At 41.8% G+C, this 27855-nt stretch overlaps 1 protein-coding gene across 2 annotated transcripts; it reads left to right on the plus strand.

The window, feature by feature from the left end:
- LOC111598148 lies at nucleotides 1–27855 on the plus strand. 2 transcript variants are annotated; one of them, XM_030223021.1, is made up of 10 exons: nucleotides 1–191; nucleotides 15896–16072; nucleotides 20494–20706; nucleotides 21856–22674; nucleotides 22760–22939; nucleotides 23000–23392; nucleotides 23450–23936; nucleotides 26770–26871; nucleotides 26944–27102; nucleotides 27404–27855. In XM_030223021.1, the coding sequence occupies exons 1-10, from the start codon at nucleotides 98–100 to the stop codon at nucleotides 27615–27617; spliced, it is 2838 nt and encodes a 945-aa protein (XP_030078881.1). In that variant the 5' UTR covers nucleotides 1–97; the 3' UTR covers nucleotides 27618–27855. The 2 variants fall into 2 exon arrangements, with proteins under 2 accessions (XP_030078881.1, XP_030078880.1); XM_030223020.1 differs by having other exon boundaries at nucleotides 22760–23392.

Here is a 27855-nt window from a genome sequence, read left to right on the forward strand (position 1 = left end):
AAAAAAAAACAAATACAACGAAAGAAAACAAACATAAGCAGTAGAAGAAGAAGACGACGAGGCGGCACTAGCTGAAGATCAACAAGTGAGCGACAAAATGCAACGCACGCAGTCGCAGTCGCTGCCGCTGCTGCTGCTGCTGCTGCTAACGTCAGCGCAGACTCAGACGCAGGCGCAGGCGCAGAATATAGGTGAGTGTGTCAAGCGAAAGACGAACAGACGAAAAGCCGAGAAGCGGCGAAACCGAGAAGCAGCTGCCAAGACGCAAAATAACAAAAACAAAAAAGCAAAAAAAAATTCCAAACAAATTTTCTCTTGCTGCTACTTCTGCTTGCTGCCTTTGGCTTCATCTTTTTTTTATTTTATTTTTAATTTTTTTTGGAGGGGTTTTTAAAGTCAATTTTTTGCATACACTTTTGTCGCTGACTTTTTTGATTTCCGGTTCTGTTTGAAACAAAAGATTTGTGCACCTTTTTTTCCCACGTTCATAAAGCCAGCAGCAGCAGCAGAGTCCAGTCAAGTGCCGGCAACTGGTCAACTTGTTGTTGTGGCTCGCTTTATATCGGTCAGCTTTTGTGGTCGTTAATTGTTTCGTGGGATACGCGCGACAAATGAAACGAAGAAACGGCCCCAAGTCCAAGTATGCATATTGCAAGTACAGTGAGCACACACTAGCATGAACCGACTTTAATTACAAAGCAACTCTAAAGAGAAACTATGAAACATATAGAGCTTCCATAGATAGTTCTTACTATTCCCTCAAATCTTTATATCTTTAAATCTGAATCGATTGAACACAAAGCCTTCTACCTCTCTCTCTCTCTCTCTCTCTTTATGTCTCTCTCTTTCTTGAAAGTATATGTCTAATTACTTTTGCTGCCTCAGCCTCCTAGCCATGTGACTCACATGTTCGCCTTAGCCAGTGCACACTGTGCATACTGGGCATGCGAGTCTATTTGGCTAGTGGGCGTGTCCGGCAATGTTGACCGCAGGAAACGGATGTTTGTTTGGGTCAGCAAGCAGAAATAGCAGCAACAGCAACAACTGCGCTGAACAACCAAATGTGTCACAAGAAATAGCGAAGGAAAAAACAAAAGACTTAGGCAACAAATTTGCTGCTGCTGCTGCCGCTGTTGGTGCTGCACGTGGCAGCGTCACCTGCCTGAAAGGCAACCAGCGCAGCCTGTTGTGCCGTTCTCATCTCCAATTACCAAACCGGGCTGCTGCACGTGGCAACAGATTGAGTTACAGTTAAACACAGAGCGCTAAAGAGGGTGTAGAGACGCCTTGAACTTGAGAACAAAGAACAGCTTACAAGTGGCTTTAACTTTTACTGTTATTCCAAAAACAAAAACGTTTTTCTTTTCTTTTCTTTTCTTTTGTTTTGTTTTGGAAGTTCGTAACGAGTCCATTAAGACATAACTCAATAGCTGTCGCAGCATAAAAGGAAAGCACTTTGCCTGCCAAGGAACGAAAAGCTTTGACAAAACTGTCCCAAACACTCGAGTCTTATCAGCGTAGCAGAAACCCGTTAGAGCCAGTGAAAAACAAAAACTGAAACTGTGGGAAATGCTTTGAAAGAGATTAATTTAAATTACAAATCAAAAACAAGAGACGGAAAAACCCGCAAGAAAATACTAAAGCAATCAAGAAAAGAAGAAATGAAAGAAAGATAGATAGGAAAAAAGTGAGGTTAGCGGCGTTAATAACAACAACAATAACAAATCGTACAAGATATTAAAATAAAATTTACGGCCAGCCAAAAATTTCACAACAACAACAACAAAAGGAGGGACAAAAGGTTTCAAGTTTGTTGTTTTTGTATTTGCCTGAAATGGGAAAGTTTTTAATATATATACATATAGTTATGCTTATATATATATCTAGTTTTTTCTCAGCACAATTGTAGTTGATATTGTTGACAATAAGAAAAGTAAAAGTGCAAACAGAGCGAAGTGAAAAGGCAAAAACAAAACAAGGGGAAAAAACATTGTGGAAGAAGCTGCAGCTGAGGCGGCGCATTACGTACCTTCCACATTAGATGATGGGATGACTGGCTGCTGTGGGTCTATACGATAATGGCCAGGGCTGTTGTACTACTGCTCATGCTGATCATTAACGTAATGATCATTAAATTGCATTGCGGAAGCTGTGCGATTTTAATTGCAATGCGAAAAGCGAAGCTCGCATCTAACCAATGCAAAGATACATAACTCACAAGAGCTATTATGTTGATGCCCCATGTCGATGCCACGGCTCATTTGTGCACCACACACACACACACAGTCTTTTTCGAGGCGTGGCACATTGTGCGCGCATGCGTGCAAACATCAGTTTTTTCTTTTCATCATATTATTAATATTAGTTTTGCGGTCTGTAGCAAAAATCCCCCAAACGAGGCGGCGGCTGCCCGTTTGCCCTTACATAAGCGCTGCCAAACAACAAACTGGCCCAACAAGGAAGTCAAAACTAACAGAGTTGAGGAAGCCAAAAAGGCGGCTGCCGTAGGCGTGTATCACGCACTTCAGCCAGACAAACCGCACTCGCGTCTCACTCTCGCTGGCTCCCCCTCCCCCCTCTCTCTCGCTCGCTCTCTCTCTCTCTCTCTTTCTCTCGCAGCAACCGCAAAACAGTCGAGAGTGGGGATAAGCCTCAGACCAGATGTTAAAGTATCCTTTACCTCTCATCCATTACCAACTAGTTGCTTGCATAAGCCAAACATTATGCAATGCACAAACTAACTTAATATAGGCAGAAGTATTAACTATCTCTTTGTTGATAGTCAAATTTAACTATATCACTTCAATGAGTGTGCACATAATAATTTTCATAGCACGAACAGATCCTGAGTTCCTTGAGTAACAGCTTTTAGTGAAAATTAAGTAAATGATGTTCTTTATCATAAGCCAAATATTAATAACTTGGCTATATTTTTGCACATTGTATACACATATCAAATTGTTTAGCTCTTATAACTCAAGCTCAAACAGATGCAGAGTTCCTCGAGAACATTTTTGATAATCAGGGGTATTATAAGTGCTCCACCACGCTTATAGCACTAGTTAACTATATCGGTTTATATGCTATTTACCCACCAAATTTGATAGCTCTAAGTGTAACAGATCCTCAGTTCCATGAGAATGAACTTGCGTTTAGTTCGCTTTGATCGTTTACCTTGCACAACGTTTCAATGTTTTGCTTTCGGGAGTTACGTTAATCAGCGCTTAATGAATTTGATTAGTGTTTTCATTGATAATGAGCTCATTTGGGGAGTGCGACAAAGTGTCGAGGGCAAAAGCTTTGCGCAATTGTCGCGCACTTGCTCCATGGACTGGCTCTCAATAGTCGCGCAAGTTTACGCAATTCGAGTTGGTTTTATATTTTTGGGCTTTTGAATAAATTTCAGGTGCAATCTTCAGACGCCTTGGCACGTAGCGCGGGAGTGGGGCACGCTCTATGTCTGTGGAGTGTGGAAAGAGGCAAGTGTGGAATGAAAATGGAAATGAGGCACTGCACAACTTGCGCAAGCTGCAAAATGGCCTTGCCAGATACTCCACAAGTGAAAAAGACGTTACTGATTTAGCTGACAGTCTGTGTGGGTCGCTGATTGATCCGAGCTCTTAGCGGGAGAGAGTGAGTGGGCTTAGTTGTATATGGGCTTACCGATAAATGCATGAGATGCCAGCAGGTTTCGATAGAGGATTAGCAAAACACTCTGCTCGATTGAAATACATTTCAGTCTGACATTCCATAGAGAACTGGCTCACAAAAAGTCGAGCAATCGATCGAGAAATCAAAGATCAGAAGATTTGAAGATCAAAAGATCGGCAAAAAGGTAACATTAGCTTTCCTTAGATATCTTTTCACACCTGAGCATATGCAAGAAAGAGAGATAAAAGTGAGACAATCAACGATCAAAGCCTATAGAAGTTGTAAAAATCAACGCTGGACATAATGAAACTTTGATCGCTTTGATCAAAAGAATCACGATCAGTCTGAAAGCTAAACAAAAGCCATACATAGAAATGCTTCAACAAATGATAACTTGAGCAGTTATACAAAAGTTGTCTTTGTTCATGCAGATCAAAGATCAGTAACGATCAATCTTATGCAACGATCTATAACAATCGAATGTGTAAGTTTTCAGCCTCAAGAAGATTGTATAATAAGATTTTGCAAGCTGAATTATAGCCACTTATATGTGAAACTTAATATATCTAGATTTGAAAACTTTAATAAATGATTTAATTATAGTTTTGACGAGAAAAAGTTTGTAGCTTGATGTAGATCTGATAAGAATCTTATGAAAAGAAGAGTGTAAATAAAACTTATAAAAAGAAAAAGCTTTCATTAGTGAAAACAATTACGCGACTTGCTTAAAGTATAGACTCAATGATCATAAAATATTTATAGACAGATTTGTAGAAATTTCTAGCTTGAAGATAATAAATTTCTATAAAGCTGCACTTGCGTCAGCCCACAAAAGAAGAAGCTGTAATGCATATATAGCTATAAATACACGTATATACATTTATATATATATATATATATATATATATATATATATATATATATATATATATATACATATATATACATTTATATACTTGATTTTATGCATTTGCTTTGGAATTCCGTTGAGTTTTAGGTTTTTGTTTTTTTTTTTCTTTTTTTTTGTGAGGTGCAGCTCATTTGTATGGAATGCTCATTATAGCCATATGAAATATCAGCTGCAGTTGAATATTTATTTTGATGAACACACACAGCGACATACACACACGCATGTATAGTAAAACTTTCGCGTTCGTTGCCTAAGTCGTTCGTTTGGCGCTGTGCGAAGAAATTGTAATGTGTGTCGCAGTGAAATGCGCGGAAAGTGAAACTAAGCATCTAATAAATAAATGAAATTGTTTGCTATTAGTAGCGCATTTAAATGACAACAACAGCAACAGCCACAGCCACTGCAGCAACAACAACAACCAGCCGCACTAGCAACATGAAAGCTGAAAGGCAAAAAAGGTGTAGCTAATGTCTGGACGACAGAATTTATGCGCTTTTTAATTTAATTAATTGTAATGAATGTGTGTGTTGTTGCTGTTGCTGTCGCTGTTGCTGCTACTGTTGCCGTTGCCATTTTGAAATGAGCTGGCAACAATTGGCCCGCTGGCTGAGTGGCACCTGATTCATGACTCGTTTCGCAGCCATCAATGCCACAAGGCAAACGCCATCGAAATTGTTATAAATAATTGCCTTTTGTTAATAACTTTAAATGCTCGATGTGCGTGTGTGTGTATGTGTGTGTGTGTGCGTTTCGTCACTGGCCCACTAAAAGCTAAAAAGCAAAGCAAAGCAAAGCTGTTGCAATTGCCATAAAATCGATTGCCAAATGCATTGCAGCTGAAAATTGAACTTGAAGTCGAAGTTGACGCACAGCAGCTGCCTACAATTATCGATATATAACGATTAGCCCAAAGCGAAAGAAATCTTTCTTCAATTATTATCACAAGCTCCACTCTAAGCTTAGCTCAGCTACTACTTAACTTTGTCAATATCGCAGCTATCATAGTTTTGTGAAGAGTATCTCTATCTAAATGGCAGCCTCTCTAGTTTTATTCCAGATATTCAATACATATATCTGCTGAAAAGCAATTTCGAGCCAGCTTTTTGGCCAGAGTTGGGCTGAGCGCGCTCGTTTGTGCGCATTGCTTAAGATCTTTCGATATCGCAACTTTCACAGCAACAGGTAGCGAAAAAACAAAAAGATATAATATATTTATACACATACAAATATATATATATATATATATATATATATATATATATATATATATATATATCTTTTATAGAAACAATGCGAAGGCAGCGCCCCCACACATACACACACACACAAACACACACATGGCAGAAGAATGTTGGGCCGCACTTGTTGTGGGTGAAAGCCAAGCCCATGCCACACAGCAGCACACAGAGAGTCATACACATGTGGCTATTATAGACATGGCCATAACTTGAATAAGCCAATTGATTTTGCACCACTGTGCAACAGCAGCAGCAGCTGCTTGAGCAACTCTGCCAATAACAATAACAATTGCCATAGATTAGCGCCTGAATAGGACGTTGCCTTAAAAAGTGCATAGGAGTATACGTCTATGTGTGTGTGTGTGTGTGTGTGTGTGTGTGAGTGTGCCCAGCTAATTGCATACATGCTCTTGCACTTGGACTCCAGCTAATGCATGGCTAATGCTGAGCAATTGCTCTTGCGCCGCAACAGCATCATCATCATCATCATCATCATCAGCATCATCATCATTAGCATCATGATTGTTGTGTTCATTTTGTTAGCAAGTTCAATGGCCGTTGGCTTATCCACAGCAATCGGAAGTGTGGATGACGCTGCGCTTCCAATCAATAAACGCGGCAGCAACACTTGCCACACATGAGCAATTGCTGCTGCTGTTATGGGGCGTTTATGCTGTTGTCTGTTCAGCTGCAGCCAGCCAACAGCTTGTTGTTGTTGATTTCATAATGCTTGCTGTTGCTTTTGCTGGTGCTGCCAGCGGCAACTGTCTAGCGGTAAATAGCGAGCGATTGGAATGCCAGCAACAGCATGTGGACACAAAAACTAAAGCGCCAACAACAACAACCAGCAACAACAAAGGCAACAAAATAACATTTATTTTATAATCAAGGCACGCCAGCAACACAAGAACAGCAACAACAACAACAACAACAACAACAACAACAACAGCAACAGCAGCAGCGACTAAAGTGAAATTTTCATAATAATTCGAAACGCTGCCCGCCGACTGCTAAACTGCTTCTAATTTTCACTCAGGCGTTGCCAGCTGTTGTTGTTGTTGTTGCTGTAAATGATGTTGCTGTTGTTCATTTGCATAGTGCGCGTTGACAAAAAGTTTTTACTTTATGAACTTTGCCGAGGAGAAAGGCCAACAGCAATAACAAATACATTTGTTATATTTATGTTGCTGTTGCTGTTGTTGCTGCTGCTGTTGTTGCTGCTTTTATTATTGTAATACTTAATGCCTTTTGCTTGACTCTTATGCAAATTATTTGACCAAGCTAAGAAAGTTCTACAGACAAATTCATATATGCTGCGGCTGCTGCTGCTGCGGCTGCTCATTCCCACATTTAAGAATGAAAAAAAAAGTTTTGTGGCGGCAGCCAAAACAAAACCACAAAAATGCCATAAAAAATCCAGAAAAAAACAACAAAAATCAAGAGCTAACCAAAAAAAGAATCCAAGCAACAGCAGCAACAGCAACAATACAAAAAATCTTTGCGGCGTGTGCAACAAATTAGGCACAAACCAAAAATAAATGCAAAAAATAACAGCAACATCTAATGATATATTGCTGGCGCGCAGCAGCAGCAACAACAATGCGGCACACACAGTAACTGCAACGAGAACGCTTCTCAACAGCAGCTACAACTACATACACACACACACACACACACACACACGCAGCGCACGAGCCATGAAGTGAACCGAGCTGAGCTGAGCTTAGATATTGCTGCTGTGCTTGCACCGCATGTTGCTGGCCTGGCTGCAATTGCAGGTGTTTTCGCAGCTGCTGCTGTCAAGCACACACAAACACACACATGCGCACATATACGCGCGCATTTGGGCTCGTCTTGACCCAGTTTGTGTCAGAGAAGGACGAGTGCAGGCAGCAGTTGCTGCTGCCAACACCTTTCTTTCCGCGCTTGCACATTGATTTGTTGGCTTGACTTGGAATGCGGTCAACTGGCAAACGGCTGCGAGCAGAACTCACAGCATCAGCACTGGCAGCACTGGCAGCAGAGCCAGCCACCAAGCTTTGGTCAATGTCGCAGCCAATTGTTGCCGTTGCTTGGCCTTGCTTAGCTGCTTTAGCGGCAATCAAGCGTTTCCTTTGGCGGCAAAAGTGCCGCAAAATCGTATCGAACCTGTTATATGCATATCCCTCTCCCTCTCTTTCTCTCTCTCTCTCTCTCTCTCTTTCTTTCTCTCTTCCTCTGCCATATTCTGTCTGGGCTCTACTTTCGAGCGAGACCTTGTCAACAGTTGTGGCGCAGGTGAAAGATGTTGCTGCTGTGCTCGATGCTGTCATTGTCTATTGCTTTTGCTATTGCTATTTCTGTTGCTGTTGCTGTTGCTGTTGCTGGTTCTTAGTCTGTGCGTTTTATATAACTGTTTAAGCATGAAAAGTTTATTGTTGTTGTCTGCGTCTGGCCGCCTATGTTGCTGTTGTTGTGCGTACCGTTACATAAATGCCCAGAGCCAGCAGCAACAACAATGAAGAAGAAGACAGCAAGAAGTCAAGACAAGTCAGCGCATGTTTATTTAATGCGCTTAACAGCTTTTAGCCGGACAACGACTCTTAGACATGCTACAAAGTGACTAGATCGCTCTAGCTCTCTTTCTCCCTCACCCACTCTCTCTCTCTCTCTCTCTCTATCTGCCTTGTTCTCGATTGATGTCTCAATTCTGAACTTGAGCGGAAGTACAAATCAGAAGACTTAGGCAACGAACTTGCAATTACTTGCATTGCACACACACCGAGAAACAAAAGGCAATTGCGAAATGGCTTTTTAACGAGCTGCTGCTAATTTTTTTGCCCACCAGCAACCAAATGCAGCTGCAACAGCAGCACCAACAACTTCTAACTGGGTCAGGCAGCGTCTGCTTCAAGAAGCAAGTTAAATGAAATTCTCGAAAACCGGCCAAGTGAAGCAACGCGCCAATTTATGTAAATCCAAAACCAATCAGCCTCAAACGGCAACAACAGCAACAGCAACAGCAACAGCATCGTCATCATTATGATCATTATGAGCGCTGATAGTCTAACGGTTTAAACCGTTTCTGATTTGACAAACAACAACAGCAGCAGCAACATTCGAAGTGGAATACAAAGATGAAGCGCGTAGCTGGCTTTGCCTTAAAAAATTGTTTTCAATATACCCTATAGACAAGCAGCAAGGGTATGCAACACAGCAGCAGCCTTACATATCTTTATCTAACTTGGAGACTTTGTGACCACAAACCCATTCGACTTGTGTTTCAGTTCGTGAACCGACTTAATGGGATCAAACTCCATTGCCACAATATTCTTATATAATTTTAACATTTAATGAAAGATAAACGTGAAACTGCACAAGTAAAATTCCAAGTGTTAACTGTATTAGCAAGCCAAAAAGAAGAGCTGCCCTAGCTGCATGAATAATTAGGCCAATGAAAAACAAGAAACCAGTTTGCGAGGCATTATATAGATTTAGTATTATATAAATTGAAAGCCAGAGCCAATGATTGCGATGACAACGATGAGAAAAATAATGAAATGATAATTATAATGCATTCGGCAATAATAATGATGATGAATTTGACTATGAGAAGCACAATGATATTGACATTGACTGAGGTAATAATAATGAAATGGATAACAATGATAATGAAAATTATAATGATTATGATAATTGTAATTATAATGATAATGATATGATTATGATAATGATAATGATGATGCTAATGATAATGATGATGCTAATGATAAGGCCAATGACAATGACAATGACAATGACAATGACAATGACAATAACAAGGACAATGACAATGACAATGACAATGACAATGACAATGACAATAACAAGGACAATGACAATGACAATGACAATGACAATGACAATGACAATGACAATGACAATGACAATGACAATGACAATGACAATGACAATGACAATGACAATGACAATGACAATGACAATGACAATGACAATGACAATGACAATGACAATGACAATGACAATGACAATGACAATGACAATGACAATGACAATGACAATGACAATGACAATGACAATGACAATGACAATGACAATGACAATGACAATGACAATGACAATGACAATGACAATGACAATGACAATGACAATGACAATGACATGACAATGACAATGACAATGACAATGACAATGACAATGACAATGACAATGACAATGACAATGACAATGACAATGACAATGACAATGACAATGACAATGACAATGACAATGACAATGACAATGACAATGACAATGACAATGACAATGACAATGACAATGACAATGACAATGACAATGACAATGACAATGACAATGACAATGACAATGACAATGACAATGACAATGACAATGACAATGACAATGACAATGACAATGACAATGACAATGACAATGACAATGACAATGACAATGACAATGACAATGACAATGACAATGACAATGACAATGACAATGACAATGACAATGACAATGACAATGACAATGACAATGACAATGACAATGACAATGACAATGACAATGCTATAAATATTGGTAATTGATAATTTCCTTAGACCCAGGTCTAACTCTAGGGCATCCGCTAGTCGCTACTCTTTTGTGTAGCGGCAATATGCGCGCGCAGCTCAGCACGATATCTTTAAAATTAGTTGGCCCATGAATCATTGTGGCTTACAAGCAAAGCTCTGTTGCCGCCGCCCCCTGTCCCCTGGCCAAAATTTGTTGCTGGCTTCAGCTAAGCAGAGAACAAACTGTGGGCAGCCAAGAAAAGAAAAGGGAAAACCTTTGTAATGGGCGTATCTTTTTGGACAGGCTGCGCTTTTCACTTGCCGCCACTGTTGCTGAGGCTGCTGCTGCTGCTGCTACTGCTGTTGACTGTTGGCTGTTGCTGCTGAACTATCTCAATTGGGTCATCAGCCAAGGCAAATGTTTGCTTTCCTTTGGCCGCACTTGCACTTTTCAATTTCGTAATTGAAGCCAGCAGAGAAGAAACCGAAGAACAAGACGAAGATGAAGCCGATGATGATGGAGAGAAGCAGAAGAGGAAGAAGAAGAAGCAGCGGAACTGAAATTTGTTGTGCTTCTTCTGCAGCAGCAACCGAAGCGTGGGCGTTGAGCAATCAGCGCATGACGCGACCTACTGCAAGTCGCACAGCAGTTGCCCCCAGCCCCGCCTGCCCAGTCCCTCTCTCTCTCTCTCTCTCTCTCTCTCTGTAAGTAGCTCCCTATTATGTTAGCCCCTGAGCAGTGTGCAGAGGTGGGCGTGGTCAAACGAGCTGACAAATTCACACGCAAACCGAAGACAGCGGCCAGAAAATATGCTAATTGCACGGCAGAGAGCTCCACTTACCCCTAACCCCCAGCCATAACCCCGACCCCGCGCTCATTATCCACTCTTCGGGCAATTAGACTGCATTTCTCTTATTGCTGTTGTTGTTGTAGAAATTTAGCGACCCATACGCAAATTGTTGTCGTCGTCGCTTAGAATGCGAATTGTTTTGTGACTCTCTGCCACAAGTTGCATTGCCCATTTGGCTGCAAATAGAAAGCGTCGTGCAACCAGCAATTAGCTTATGAAGCGAACGCAAGGCAAGGCAAGGTGTGTGAGCGGCAGGGAGACAAATAGGGGGACAAATGGCTCTAACCAAACAGCTGCTTATTAAAGTTCAGCATTTACATTCAGCAATGCAGCCTAACGAGCGGTTGTTGCCTCGCCAGTTTAAGCTTGATGCTTAAATGAACTAGTTCTTTTGCTCAATTTGTCATTTTCCCGAATTGAACATTTTTCTCATTCTGGGATGTTTATAGCTGAAAATTTTTTTCTTAAGAAACCTAGTTCTTTAGTTACAAAATCTAAGCTTAAAAGACCTCGGGAACATTGACTTCAATCAGCTAGTTCATTGGTTCATATCTTATCTTTCAAGACATTGACTTCTATCTATATAAGCTTGCAAGAATTGAAGATCATTTTCGCCAATGAACTAGTTCATTGGCAGTTTTTCTTATTTTACAAATTTTTACCATAAAAACAAAGCAGCACTCGCTAGCTGAAATCTTTTGCACACATGAACTAGTTCATTTGCAAGTATTCTTGCTGAACGTAATGCTTGCAAAACCTTTTGACTCCTTAGCCAAAAACCTTTTACCTAAATTAACCAGTTTGCGAAACATCAAGGTGTTCAAATAAACTAGTTCATTGTTCTAACTCCGTTTTGGTAGCCTGAACTTAGAGTGGCACGGCCACGACTTGGAGCTCATTGCATATACTGGCTGAGTCATACGACTGGTTGCGTTTCACACAGTTGTGCGCATAGTTCATTGAACTAGTTCCACAGTTCACACTAATTGACTGATCAACGTGCAATTCAATTCACATGCAATTAACATTTCACCTGCGAAAAGAGCAACTGCAACAACAATGGCCACAACAATACACACTGACAGCACACCCTCTGCGCCGCTTCAGCCACTCCCCCTACGCCCATGTTCTTCATTGTCTGTGGCCTTGCTGACCCGGCTGGACGGTGCGAAGCTTTCGCTTTTTATTTGTGTTTCTCTAGCTCGATGAATGCTTTTTATCTGTAATTTGTTTACCTGACTGACTGCCTAAGTCCAAAAACCCCCCACCCCCACCCCTTGAACACTACCCTCCCCCTATCGCGGCACACACACACGCACAACTTATTTTGGGCTTGTGCAAACAATTCGATTTTTCAAGCAACAAAGCAACTGTTGCTGATGGCCAATTTGTAGCAGCAGCAACAGCAACACAGCAACGGCAAGAGCTGCCTCTAACTGTTATATTTTTATGGCTCATTATTATTGTTAACATTATTATGACGTTTATTGTGTTTATTATGAATAATATACGTTGATTTTTATTGCATTTACGAAAAACTTGAAAGAAAAAAGTAAAAAAAAATTTGTAGCTGCGTCTTTTGTTTTCTACAAATTGCTCTTGTTGTCACTGCCCACTAGTGTGCGTGTAAGTGTGTGTGTGTGTGTGTGGAGTTGTGTGCATATATATATATAGCTATAGCTTTATATGCGGGGTATCACTTTCACTGGACTGGCGCACGTAGAAAGCCAAATGAAAGCAAAGCCAACTAACGAAAAGCAAACAAAAAGCTGACAACAAAACGTTGCACGTTGCGCCAGGTAACAACAACAACAGCTGGCCCTATAAAGCAAGTATATATATATATTTATATATATATATGTATGTATATGTATATCTGTTCACAATTTCCATGCTTGGCTGACGCCTTGGCTCAACCTTTTTCCTAGCTCACATCGGGAAGCAGTTCACCAGCTCCAGCTTGAGTTCCAGTTCCAATTTCTTTGCGTTTTTTTTTTGTTCGTTTGAGCGCACAGCGTGGGAGTTACAGTGAAGCCTGGCTTTGTAACTGAAACTGAAATTGAAAATTAATTCATGAACTTGATTTCTTAATTTTTGTTTTTCTCAGCTTCTCTCTCTCTCTCTTTCTCTCTCTCCCATTTGCGCTGTTCATTTTCCGCTATATTTTGCTTTTTGCTTGATGAATTTAAATTTGGCTGCACTGATTTGATTAGTGCCGCCAGCAACTAGCAACAGCTACAGACAACTTGCAACAGCAAGAGGCACTGGCAACTGGCAACTGGCAACTGGCAACAGGGGGCAGTCAACGGGCAACCGTTATGATGAAATTGCTCGACATTGATTGTATAAGCAGCGGCTGTCTGCCACTTGCAACTGGCCATAACACGCCAGCAACAATTGCTGCTGCTGTGGCTGCAGCTGCTTGGAAAGTTGCATTGGTCAAATGATGCTGCAGTTATTCGAGCATTTATGGCATGACTGAATGCCCAAGACTGTGCACAGTCCATAAAGCAAGCGCTGCCTAATGAGCTGCCAGCTGTGTGCAGCATGAAATGACATACACAACAGCAGCAACAGCAACAGCAACAGCAACAGCAACTGCAATAGCAGCAACAACTGCTCAGAACTTCAGCTCACTGTCTGCATCGGTTGAATGATAATGTTTAGCTTGGAATTTGCAGTCGACACGACAGCAACATCTAACTGACTCACATATGGAGCAGCAATAGCAACAGCAGCAGCAACAGCAACATCATGATCTATGGCCAGCGGTCAGCAGCAATTCAAAGCCAAATGATGAACAGACGCCTCAGACGTCATGACATGCAAATGCGCCTGGGAACTGACTAAATTGAAAATATAATCACTGAATAGCAGCAGCAGTAACAACTCAGCCACAACAGCAACAGCAGCAACAATTGTCAGATATTTTGCATACATTAAGTTGTTTCACAGATTTCAAGATATTCAGGCGGGCGGGTGGTTCTGCTGCTGTTGTTAATGAAGTAAGAAAGGTTTTTTTTAATTAAAATAAACTGCAACAACAAATAAATTGTTAGCACTTAATAAGAAACTCGGCTTAATTGCCATTCAGCATTCAATTCACAATTTGCCAACAATAAAAGTTGCTGAGATAAAAACTCTTTGAACGTTTCATTTGTCGAACGTCCACTTAGAAACGTGGACTGCAGATGGAATATTTTAGATTATTATTAAAGTATCTTATGTTATAGACAAGACTATAGACAAGATTCTAGTTAGAGTCTTAAGATTTTCGCCAAATATTTCAGTGAGATTCAACAAGAAAACTTTTCAGAAAATAGCAAACATGTGATAAGGCCAAATCTGACTAATTCAGATATAGTAAACTATAGTTTTTTTGTGCTGAATCTCAAATAAAGATTCGAAGCTTAACTGAGCAGATCTCAAAGTCAAAGAAAAAGTTCGACTGTAAGCTAAAGCCCATTGAGCTGCTACAGGGTAGCAACTAGACCAGCTCAAGCTATGTTCAATGAATACATGCAATCATAATTCGCTCCAGCCACGCCCACAACGCAGCCCTATTCATATCTTGGCTAACAGAGTATCGTGCAGCTAGAAGCTTTTCTATTTTTGTTTTGCCTTGTGCTTGACAGTTGTTGTCGCTGCTGCTGCTGTTATTGTTGTTGTTGTTGTTGCAGCTATATTCTCACGCTTTGCATTGACAGCAATTGCAAGCGGACAAGCGGCAGAGAGCTGAGAACGTTTTGCAATGCTGAATTGTTGGCATTTTTGAGGCGTTTCGCTAACGCCAGCAAGTCAAGCTACAAAATGCCCAGCAACAACAAGAACAACAACATACAAACTGGAACGGAACTTGCTTAATTGCCCAGTGCAAAGCCATTGGGGAGCTGGCCACAGTTAGCCAGTTAGCCAGTTAGCCAGTTAGCAAGTTAGCCAGCTAGCCACTTGGCCAGCTTGGGAATTTGACAGGTTGTTGGCCGACAAATGTCGACATCGTCGCATTTTATGATTTACCCACAACTGCGCAGCCCGTAGGATCTGCATTGAAAATGCATTTAAATGCTGAACACCTGTTGAAATAATATCCGCCAGCAACTAGAGATTTCTTTGTGGGCCACTTTAAAGTGTTAATTGAAATGGACTTCTCTATCCAGCTGACTACTCGAATTGTGAATCCAAGAGTCTAAGCTGCGCCTCCATTGATTTCGCCATTTCAACCCATGGAATACAGCTGCAATCAAGCTTCAAATTTAACCATAAAAGACAAATACCTTTGAACCCCGGCATTCAATAAGGCTTCACTCAGCTTTGTTCTTATCTCAGATCATTCTGCAGAATCAAATGTAGAAGGATGCATTTTAGAAGTAGTTCGAACTTACTTCGGCTAAAGCCAAAATGAGCTGAGCAACATGACAGCTGACGTAAGCTTGAACTCACTTAAGTCTCCGCTAGGAGTACCATATTAATTTCAATTTAAATACCAATTCAAAAAGAGGTTAAAACCATCAGCTAATCAGCTAAATTAAGAAATCAATCAGCAAAGCTTAAATGAAACTCTATAAAAGACCCAAAGGCCAAGACCTTTTTATTATTGATGACCTTTTAATATGCGACTCAAAGTTCTCGTGCATAAATAAATTTTAATGCTTAATCAAATATTATCAAGAATATATTTAAACCTTACTAATCTCACTCACTCTCTCTCTCTCTTTTATATAGATGAAGGCTGCAGTTTTCCGGGCTCTCCGGCGCACAGCAGCGTTGTCTTCTCGAGCGCGAATCTAACGCAGGGCACCGTCGCCTCCTACAGCTGTGAGCGCGGCTTTGAGCTGTTGGGACCCGCACGACGTGTCTGCGACAAAGGTCAATGGGTGCCAGAGGGTATACCATTCTGTGGTAAGTACAGCACGACTAACAGTTACCCTGCATAAGACACAAAAGACTCAAATGACATTTAGCAACACTTAAAGCACTGATAAGCAGATACCCAATAATCATACATAACCACAAACTGCCAGGCGTAGTTGAATGTAGAATGACACTCTAGATACTCTAGCTCTCTGCTCATATGGATGCATAGTCGAGCATAGCCATCTTTCTACTATGCATAGGGTATACAGGAGTCTGCTACTGCCATTAGCGCACAGTCATGTTACACGTTTCCATGACCCCACCCTCTAAACCTTTTCAATTTGGCCAAAGGCTATTGTGGAGTGCCTGCTGTAAACAAAAGACTTAAGACACAAACTTGCCGCAGTCAATTGGCCCGTTGAACATTTTGTAGCTTCAATTAGCACCTTCTTCTCCTTCCACATCTCCATCATCTTCTTTTTCGACATCTTCAACTTTACTGTCTGCCGAAAACGAAGGCTTGTGCTCTCCATATGTGCACACAACTTTCACCAATGGCAACAGCAACAGCAATGGCAACGACAACGACAACGTTCTCAATGATACACGCGCCATCGGAATTCCAATTTCCAAAAAAACCGAAATCCAATTCCAAATGCAAAGTGAAACATGATTAACACGACGCACAATTTGGTCTGTATAAGTGTGTGTGTGTGTGTGTGTGCGTGTGTTCTCGATGAAAGGCGGAACACACAGCAGCAGCAGCAGCAGCAGCAACATGTCCGATCGAAATGCGAGTCGAACATTGAACGTAACGATTTGACCCACATTTGCAGTAGTTCGTTTCGTGCTCTTTTTCTGTAGCGCGTCTCAAACGGCACGAAAAATTTATAAAAAGAAATACAACAATAAAAATAATGTTCTAAGTGAATTAGACTAGACAACAACTTCCGCCCGTTAGGCAAACAACGTGAAAATTGATTGACAGCGGCAACGGCAATGGCAACGACTCACGCAAATCGAATTCGAACTGAAATTGAAACGAAATACAAAATAGAAATTTCAATTTAAATTGAACTAGTTTCAGCTGTAGTTTAAGTTCTATTAAATTTTGATCCAATTGAAACCGAATTGGATTGAAATTAAATAGCAATTTAATTATGATTTCATTGAAAGTGCACTTCAGATGAAATTGAATACAATATAAATTGAAATCAGATTGAATGAGAAATGAAATCATGCTCAAAATAAATTGAGCTTGAGACAGAATTGAATTGAAATTTAACACCGATTGAATTGAAATTGAACATAAGTTGAATTGGATTGAATTGAATGAAATCTAAATTGAAATTGAACTTAAATTGAAATTTAATTTAAATGAAATTAGGAACATTTAGATTAAAAAGCTGAACAAATACATTAATTTAGTTGAACTGAAATTAAATAGAAATTTGATTAAAAATGAATTGATGAAAATTTAAAAAATTTAAATTTAAATTGAATAAAAAGTGAAATCTTTTTGAATCGAACTTAACTCGAATTGAACCAATTTAGATTAAAGATTTCACAAATAAAACTAAATAAATAAGCACATTGAAATAGAATAGACTATTCTTGGCATCACTAGTTCAATTGAAACTAGCATTAGGTCTTCACTTCAATTTCAATCTAATTTGAATTCATTGAACAATTGTCTGACAGCCTTGACCCTTTCAACGGCTACTTAAGCAGCCCAGCTGCTAGACAGCAATTGTTTGCGTGCTCTGACAAATAGTTCTTCGTACAGCATCGTTTAGCTACGCCCACGCAACGTGAAACTAGTTTTTGTAGCACTTCATGAATTAGTTTACATAACTGTTTTGAGGCATATTTTCGGTCGTTAGGCGAACCAGTTTCGAAGCGAGCTGCAACAGCGTCAAGCTGAATGAGAAGCAAGAGAGGCAGATGAGCTAGAAGAGTTCGCGTGGATAAACTCTTTGTAGCTATCTACATCTGCGCCTTTCGCATTCATATCTTAAGCCAAGCCAAGAGCGAGCTGTGCTTATCGATCAACGACTGAGTTGACTGTTAATGGAGGCAATTGGCTTCGGTTTTCAGTTAGCTCAACTTCGATTGGGTCTGTGTGTCAAATGTTGTCATTACGTTTCCCAGATTCGTAAGACTGGCTCGAAGAGCGTTAACGGTTTTGTTTTGCTTTGTTGATTTACGGCTGTCACTGATTTTCGAGTGGTAAATTGCGCCCTGCGGACAAATTGGCGTTGCTCGCGGCAGCCGGCTGAATGATGGCAACCCACAGCCGGCGGTACGAATCGTCAGTTTCATTGATTAATTGAACAATGGCTGGATTGAATGGGAATTGAAAGAGCATAACGCCAAATTGAATGTAAACGCAATGATTGGGAACCAGATGACACAGCAGGCGGTGCTGCAAAACTCCAAAGCTTAGAGCCCAACATCAAATTGGAAATTGTGGTTAATTGAAAATTGAAATTGAATCAGAAGTAGGGCACTGCGACGGGCATTTGTCACAGATGGAAAGTGCTGAAAAGTGAGTTTATAGTTGAAACATTAACTGGAAAGGTTAACTCATAACATCGAAATGTAGATAGAATTTAAATTGCAATTTAGCTTGAGATCGAACTGTGTTGAAATCGAAATCGAAATGAAACTGAATGGAAATCAAATTAATGCGAAATAAAAACTGAAAGCTGAAATAGGCTTAGACTAGAATGTAGCGGAAATTGAATTAATAATTGGATAACTGAAGTTAAATTGAAGCTACACCTGAGCTCGAAAGGGAATGATTGAAGTAAAAATTTGATATTGAAATTGAATAAGCTTTTAATTGAGTTGAACAAAAAAAACATTAAATTGAATAAAATATAAATTTAATTGCAATTAAACTCAAATTGAATGGAAATATTGAAAAATTGAACTTTAAATTTTAAATCGACTTCAAGTTGAAAGTCAAAATGGGCAAAGAACTCATTCGAATATTGATTGTGAATGGTTGAAAATTGAGCTGAAGTAAAATATTCAGATTGAATAGAAATTGAAATGAAATTTAATTGAAATTGAAAATAGAAATAGTATATAATTCAAATTAATGACCCGATTTAAAATAATATAAAATTAAAGTTTAAAGAAAAAATTTAATTGAAATTGAATAAAAATTGTCTTCAATTTGGCTTAAAAAATGTAGAAAAATTGAAACTAATCACAGACTTGACTAATCGAAACTTAAAATAGCTGAAATCACATTGAAATTAAAACGAAATAGTTGAACCAAATCGAATGCATTTGTCAACAATAAAGAACTCGCTTCAGTTGGGAACTTAATTAACGTTGAAACTTGAACTTGAAGCTGAAAACGGAGATGAAAATGGAAATGGAAATGGAAATGGAGCTGGAAGTGCCACCAAGAGCGGCACCTGCCAGCCAGATAAGCGTAGATAACTTGAAGCAGTTGCTGCTCACTGTAGAAAGTCAGTTGAAACAACATAAAAAATAAAAAAAAAAAAACTAAAGAAGATTTTTACGATCTGCGATCTGAGAGCGCGTCATGAGCCGCTGCCTGCCTAGCTGTAGAGCCAAGTGAGCCAAGTGAGCCAGTGTGCCTTTTTTATCCGACAGATGCATCTGATTAATGAATCTCTCAATGCTGCCACACACACTCACTCACTCGCTCACACACACAGTGCGTAGCAATGTAATTAAGACCAAGCAACAATTACAAAAAACAGTTGAAAGAAAAAGTTGGTAAAAAAACCAAATTTCACTTTTGCTTAAATAAGTGTTATACCCTGTAACTAATTGAAGAGTGGATGAAATGATTTTGAGCATGAGTTTTGCCAGAGATTGAGGGCAGGCCAGCATTGATAAGGCTTATAGAGAAGACAAATATCAGTAGATATGACAATATTATGCGGTTTCCCTACATTTACCCTAAGCGTGTCTGGGCGTAGCTTTAGACTATCGATAAGTATCGATTTGCAAAGAATACTTCCTATGACAACTGATCAATAACTCACTCAACACATCAAATTTAATGGGCAAAAGCTCGTTTAGTTAGTAGATTCACACTTCATAGAGGGCATCTCTTATCGTTTGTCAATCTCTTTGTTAAGTGCAGACAATTAGCTTTGGGCCTTGTAACACTCGCTGGGTTCTGGCCCCACTGACTAATTGGTTACTAGTCGGCTAGAAGGTCTGACGAGTTTGCGACTTTGACTTGACAAATTTTGCAGGCAGAAAGAACCTTTTTTTCTGATTTTTGTTTTTGTTGCCGTTCAGAAAGCGTGTCAGGGCCATGCACAAAGTTAGCCCTGGCCAAACTTCTGCGAACCTTGTTTTGGTCTGGGAACTTTCAACAATAAGACAAAAGACAAACGCACTCTTCGAACGTATGAAATCTTAATTCGCATTCGCTTTAATCTTAACTCTTGAACTATTTCTCATCTCGTTAGTGCTAAACGTGGCTGCGGGCAAGGCGCCAATGCAGATATCAACAGATGGCGCCGGTGCACCGCAGAAGGCCATCGATGGCTCCACCTCCGCCTTCTTCACCCCAGAGACCTGTTCACTAACCAAGCCGGAACGCTCGCCCTGGTGGTATGTCAATCTGCTCGAGCCGTACATGGTGCAGCTGGTGCGCCTGGACTTTGGCAAATCCTGTTGCGGTAAGTTGTCTCAAAAACTAAACTACAATTGCTCGACTGACAGCAAAATGAAGCTGGCAGCTTAGAAGAACTTTAAGCTCAATACAGGCATCACGATTAAAGCAGAGCTTTATGGCTTAGACAAGTAAGAGGCAGAAGCTTTGCTGCTTTAATGAGCCTTAGCTCATGTTTTCTTATTAAAATCAACAACAGCTAGAATTGTCTGCAGCTTTCATGTGCTTTGAAAGCTTCCCATTAGTATTAAAAGCTGTCGAAGCAGCTATATCAAGCGTGCATAAATATATATAACTTGATTAAAATTAATATATATTCAAAGCTAAAAAGTAGATTTATTTGATGGACTTTTGACAAAGCCAAGAACAATTTATACTAAGCCTAAAGCTAAACTGAGAAAATAACAGGCTAAAGACTTCGATTGAAATTAGAAGCTATAAAGCAGAAGTTGATTTATGGACTTTACTTTGAGTTGTTAATTAAGAAGCTATCAAAAGAGCAGAGCACATATAAGCTTTTTAGTTGATTAGGGACAGAGAGAAGCTGCCGTAATATAAAAGAATAGTTGAAGAAAAAATATATAGAAAATTATATAGAAATGTTCAAGACAGTCCAAGAGCCGCTGCTTAGATAAATGTTGCTTCTATTAACTGCATTAGCTCAATTAGGGAATTCTAATTTGAAGTCAAGGCGAAATTGAATCAACTTCGAGTAGAGCACAGCCAGCTAGATTGAAAGCTCACTCAGCTGCCCAATTTCAGTTGGGCTCTCAGCCAAATGGCTAAGGCAAACAACTGTCAGAGGCAGAGACAGCAAGAGACAGCAAGAGACAGCAAGAGACAGCGAGAGACAGCGAGAGCGAGAGAGTGGCAGGGAGAAAGGGTAGACAAACAAGTCAGGCAAATGCTTTCACTTGGCTGCAACAAGTTGTGGCAGCCACAAAAAAAATGTGTTATGTGATTTTGCAGTGGCTCAGTGGTGCAGCGGGCAGGGCCCGGCTGTGACGTTGAGGGAATAATGCAAGCCGAATATTTATGATTACTTTCACTGCGCACTGAACTTGGCTGACCCGCCACATGCTGCATGCTGCATGCCGCATGCCACACACTTGCCCATCTGATTGTGTCTTCTGCTCTGCTCTGCTCTTTGCTACAGGCAACAAACCGGCTACGATTGTGGTGCGCGTTGGCAACAATCGCCCAGACTTGGGCACAAATCCCATATGCAATCGCTTCACTGGCCTCCTCGAAGCCGGACAGCCACTCTTCCTGCCCTGCAATCCGCCCATGCCGGGCGCCTTTGTCAGCGTGCACCTGGAAAACAATACGCCGAATCCGTTGTCCATATGTGAGGCATTCGTCTACACGGATCAGGCGCTGCCCATCGAACGCTGTCCCACATTCCGGGATCAGCCGCCGGGCGCCTTGGCCTCGTACAATGGCAAATGCTACATCTTCTACAATCGCCAGCCATTGAACTTCCTAGATGCATTGTCCTTCTGTCGTTCGCGCGGCGGCACCCTGATCAGCGAGAGCAATCCAGCCCTGCAGGGCTTCATCAGCTGGGAACTGTGGCGCCGTCATCGCAGCGACGTCAGCTCCCAGTACTGGATGGGCGCTGTGCGCGATGGCAGCGATCGCAGCAGCTGGAAGTGGGTTAACGGCGATGAGCTGACCGTCTCCTTCTGGAATCATCCGGGCGGCGACGAAGACTGCGCCCGTTTCGACGGCTCCAAGGGCTGGCTGTGGAGCGACACCAACTGCAACACTTTGCTCAATTTCATCTGTCAGCATCAGCCCAAGACCTGCGGCCGCCCCGAGCAGCCGCCAAACTCCACGATGATTGCACTCAATGGCTACGAAGTGGGCGCCCAGATCAAATACAGCTGCGATGCGAATCATTTGCTTGTGGGACCAGCGACACGCACCTGCCTCGAAACAGGCTTCTACAACGAATTTCCACCTGTTTGCAAATGTAAGTATCCGAAGCCGAAGTTGAGCCACATTTGTCGGCCATACGCATTACTCTGTTCTAACATCTGTGACTTGCCCCCCTGCAGACATTGAATGCGGCCTGCCCGCCAGCATAGCGCATGGCTCCTATGGACTGCTCAACGGCACTGTCGGCTACCTGAGCCTGGTTAAGTACGCCTGCGATGAGGGCTACGAGATGATTGGACGTGCGCTGCTCACCTGTGACTTCGACGAGCGCTGGAATGGACCGCCGCCACGCTGCGAGAGTAAGTCCTGGCGAGCAAAGCTGAAGTCTCAGCTAATCCTTCTCTCTCCCTCTCTCTTAGTTGTCGAGTGCGATACGCTGCCAGGCAATTACTACAGCACGATCATCAGCGCACCGAATGGCACCTACTACGGCTCCAAGGCGGAGATCAGCTGCCCGCCTGGCTATCGCATGGAGGGTCCGCGTGTGCTCAGCTGCTTGGCCACGGGTCAGTGGAGCAGCGCACTGCCGCGTTGCATCAAGCTGGAGCCTTCCACGCTGGCCACGCCTGCTGCGCCGCCCTCGACGGCTGCCACATCCTCGCTGCCGCCGTTTAGACCCAAGATTACAGCCAGCACGAGTCGCACGCCCGCCTATCGTCCCTCCATCGGCACCAGCAGCAGCAGCAGCGCCACGCCCAGCACATCCGCCAGCTATCCACAGAGCACGCCACAGGTGGAGATCAATGGGGAAGGTGAGTAAGAGCGAAGAGCTAAAGACAGCAACATCTAAGTGCTTCTTTCCGATGCAGCCGACTCCGAAGAGGACATTGTCAATGTGCCCGTGCCTGGCACCGTGCGCGAAGAGTTTCCGCCCCGCCGCACCGTTCGACCCGTGCTCATACCCAAGAAGCCCAGCAGCACGCCACCGACCAGCTACAGCACCAGCAGTTCCAGCTCCAGCTCGAGCAGCAGCAGCACCACTCAACACGCGCCCGGACCCATCTCCACCTACGCCCCGACGCCAGCGCGTACACGACCCACACTGGAGACGACCACGCGCAACACCCAGCAGATCATCCTCAATTCGCATCCGCAGGACAATGAAATTGCGGACAGCGTCAACATTCGACAGAATCAGTCGCCCAATGTCAACGTTCCGTTTGCCGTCGACAATCCCGATCGCAAGGAGACCAAAGAGGCCAAGCTCAATCTTGGCGCAATTGTGGCTTTGGGTGCTTTCGGTGGCTTCGTTTTCCTGGCTGCTGTCATCACGACGATCGTCATCCTGGTCAGAAGGTGAGTGCCAAGAATATTGCCAACTGAAACTTGATAGAAATTCGATTCGAAGTCGAAAAGCAAAAGCTGCAAAAACTTTATTAAATCAGCTGAAGGCAAAATTGAATAGAAATTTAAGTTGAAAGCATAAATTGAAAATAGAATTTGGCATTAGAATCTATGAGCATAACATCGAAACTAAATTTGCAATTGAATACCGAAATTGAAAGCAGAAATTCCAATAATTCACTTTTTTATGGGTGATATTGAAATTGCAAGCAAATTGAAGTCGAAAAGATATATGAAACTACAATCTGAAGCATCATATCACAAAATTTATAATTTTATAGAAATTAAATTAAATTTCTTGAGCTGAAACTTATTTTTTCTCCAAGAGAATTAATTGAAGATAGTTGAAAATCAAAATTGATTCTTTGCCAAGTCTGTATTAAAATTAAAAATTGAAAGCAAAATTTTCAATTTGAAGTTGAAATTGAAAGCAAAGATCTAATATTTAAATTGACATTCAATTTAGAATGGAAATGAAAAGTGAAATTGAAATTGAAAGCTAAATTTTGAAATGAAATTCGATCAATATTGAAATTGAAATTAAAATTAAAAATTGAAAAAAAAATTCGATTGATATTGAAATTGAAATTCAAATTGAAACTGAAAAGGAAATATAATTCAACTTTGTGTAGATATATCTGAGTAGAGCTTGAGTCAATGAAAGCAAACTCAGAGGGCCTTCACCAACTGCATTATACAAGAGGAAGTTAGCCATAAGCAATAGATAGTCTAAGCCGACTTTAAGGTCATATTTATTTAAATTTTAAGCGCCCTTCAAAGAAAAACACACAAAAATTGACACCAAACTATATACCCCATTTCCAACTGTATACCCTGTAATTGTAACTGCTTCCACTCCAGTGTTGTCTTCTCACAAACTTAAAATGCGATTTGTTGTTGTTGTCTTTGATGTTGATGTTGTTTTCTCCACCCAATGTAACTGGCCCTGTTCTCTCTCTGTCTCTCTCTCTCTCTCTCTCTGTTTCACTCTCTCTCATTTGTATATCTTCCATAATTGTATATATTCAAAGAAAGAGCAGAGTTCCTCTCTCTCTCTCTCTCACCCTCTCTCTCTCTCTTTTTCTCTCTCTCAGTCCAGCACACACTTGCACCACACACTCACTCACACACACACACATACACTCACACTCACACACACATACATCGATACGCTTTCTCTTTCTTTTGTTGTACAACTCTCTTTTTTCGTTTTCGTTTTCGTTCTCTTCTGTCTCTTCGGCAAAAATCATTCGTCAGCACCCCGAACAGCAAACGGCGCCACCTAGCCAAACATTTTACCAATTACAATCAACACAACCACCACCACCACCACCAGCGGCACCATCAGCTCCACCAGCAGCATCACCAGCAGCAGGAGTCGAGATCACAGCCGCACCACAAGCGTCAACAGCTGCAGCACTCGCACCACCGTGCTGCACCACCCAATCGGCTGCCCAGCTATGCCACAGCCACGGCTACCAGCGCCACCAGCTATGCCTCGACAGCGCAGCTGACGCGCTGCAGCAGCAAGGGTGCTGCAGGTGGTGCAGCTGGCGGTCTGCTCGGTGGCTACCACATGCGGCTCTTTGGCGATGGCTATGGCAGCATTAGCTCGAGCACGCGGTGCGAGGCGGCACCGTCGCTGTGGTACAGCGTCCTCGCGCTCCCCTTCGAGGACCAGAAGCTGGCGAGGCGAGAGCTGAGCACCTACGGGCGTGGCTATAGAGCGCGAGCGGGTCTCTTTAGCAACAGTCACATGTGAGAGAGCGAAACAGAGGAAAGAGAGAGAGCCACATAACGAAAGAAAAGCAACCTAAGAACACTGAGCAGGACGAAGAGAGCTCAAGCCAAAGAAGTGAAGTGAAATGATATGGAAATGAAACGAAACGAAGTGAAACGAACGAAGCGATGTGAAATGAAGCAACCAAAACCGAAGACTACCTGCGAACGTAATGTGAACGTGTGCCAAAGACGAACTACAATCAATCAAAGCAATTCAAGCAATCAATCAATCAGTCAATCAGAACAGTCAATCAGAACGAAACAGTGTGCCTTCAATCGAACCGCAACACGGCCATATTAACACATAAATGTAAGCAGCCAACAACAACAACAACAACACACATACTATCCACACAATATACAAAACACGCTCAATCAACAGGCTCAATCAGTCAATCAATCAGTCAATCAAGCAAATTTTCAACAATAGCAAAACTATTTGGAGCTTTGGAAATGAATGCTGTGGGGGCTGCTCGTTATTTGCTGTTATCAATCAATCAATCAATCAATCAATCAATCAATCAATCAATCACTCAGTCAATCAAGCTCAAGCTGTTGTCGGGCCACACACACATACATACACACATACACAATACGCACAATCACATTCATACACTCGCCTGCATTTTCTATCTCTCTCTCACTCTCTCCGTCTATCTATCTCTCTCTTTCACACTCTGCACGTTTTGCCTGTCGTTCTCTTTCATCTCATTTGTATTCTTAACTTTGTTGTATGTTATTTGTATCTAATCTCCTGCACACTCTATTTCTCTATCACTCTTTCTCTCCCTCTGCCTCCCCTCTCTCTCTCTCTCTCTGTCTCTCTCTTTCTCTATCTGTCTTTGTGTTCTGTCTTTCCTTGTCTGTTTTGTGTAACTAACATCCTTAAGTTGTGTTCCTCGTAGCGTCCTCTCGCACTGGTCTCTCAGCTCTAAGCATTAACTAATCAAAATATTTGTCTCTTTCTCTTTTTTGTCTCTCTTTCTCTTTCTCGCTCTCTTAGAAACCGCACCACACAGCATTATCGCCATCGCGCCTCGCCCGACTGCAACACGGTCGCCAGCTTCGATAGCTCCACCTCCGGTTCCCGCAATGGCCTCAATAGGTAGGTCATTTGAACAAAACTGAAAGCTCAAAGCTAAAGCTTTTGCTCACTCTCTCTCTCTCTCTCTTATAGATATTATCGCCAGGCGTGGGAGAACCTGCACGAATCCGCCTCAAAGAACAGCTCACACAATGCGCTGCGCCGCAAGGAGACGCTCGATCCGCCCAGCATGACTCGTTCTCGCGACAATCTGCGCGACAATATGCAACGCTCCCGAGAGAATCTGGATAGGTGAGTAAGCTAACAAGAGGATGACAAGCAGATCGGGTGGTGAAAGCAAAGTTGATTGCATATTAAATTTCATTTCAAAAACTACCTCTGCATATAAAGCTGGCAGTTAAAGTACATGTTAAACTAAATGTTAAAGCGCATGTCAAGCTTTAATTCAAGAACTAAATCTTACTTTCAAAAATAAACTTGAGAAACTAAAAGGTCGCTAACCTGAATGTCAAACTGTGCGTCACAGTGCATGTTAAGCGCCAGACTACGATTCATTATCATGCTAACACTATATATAACTTTTCATTGACAGATGCGGCCGGGACAACTATGGCATGCGCGACAACTCGGAGATGGTCGTCTCGGATGTGTGCCTCAAGGGCGAGAAGAAGCGCCATCATCACCATCATCACAAGAGTAGCTCACGCAACGGCGACTACCGCGACAGGGATCAGTCCGCCGGACGGCGCGAGCACCACAGACACAGCGGCGGTGGCGGAGCTGGCGGCGGTGGCGGACACTATTGACCAACCATGATCATCACCATCAGCGTGGAGGAGCAATAGAAGCGATCGAAGCTATCGTAGCAATCGCAATAAACGAAGCGAACGGAGCCTGAACAAATTTCTATTAATATTATATTTTTTTTTGCTTGTAATTTTTTGTCGGATTTCGAATTGAGCTTTAGATTGTAGTTCAAAACTTTCTGTTTATAGCAAAAAAAAAAAAAACAAAAAACAAAAAAAAGGAGAGGAAAAGCAGAAG

This window comes from Drosophila hydei, unplaced genomic scaffold (assembly GCF_003285905.1).
Source record: "Drosophila hydei strain 15085-1641.00,03,60 unplaced genomic scaffold, DhydRS2 tig00000090-arrow-arrow-pilon, whole genome shotgun sequence".
NCBI lineage: Eukaryota > Metazoa > Arthropoda > Insecta > Diptera > Drosophilidae > Drosophila > Drosophila hydei.

Bases quoted from the DNA above. Each gene is read 5' to 3' on its own strand.
- LOC111598148 (XM_030223020.1), top strand. From the start codon at position 98: ATGCAACGCACGCAGTCGCAGTCGCTGCCGCTGCTGCTGCTGCTGCTG. The intron at 16,073-20,493 runs GTAAGTACAGCA...TCATCTCGTTAG, and splicing joins AGAGGGTATACCATTCTGTG to TGCTAAACGTGGCTGCGGGC. The intron at 23,393-23,449 runs GTGAGTAAGAGC...TTTCCGATGCAG, and splicing joins GGTGGAGATCAATGGGGAAG to CCGACTCCGAAGAGGACATT.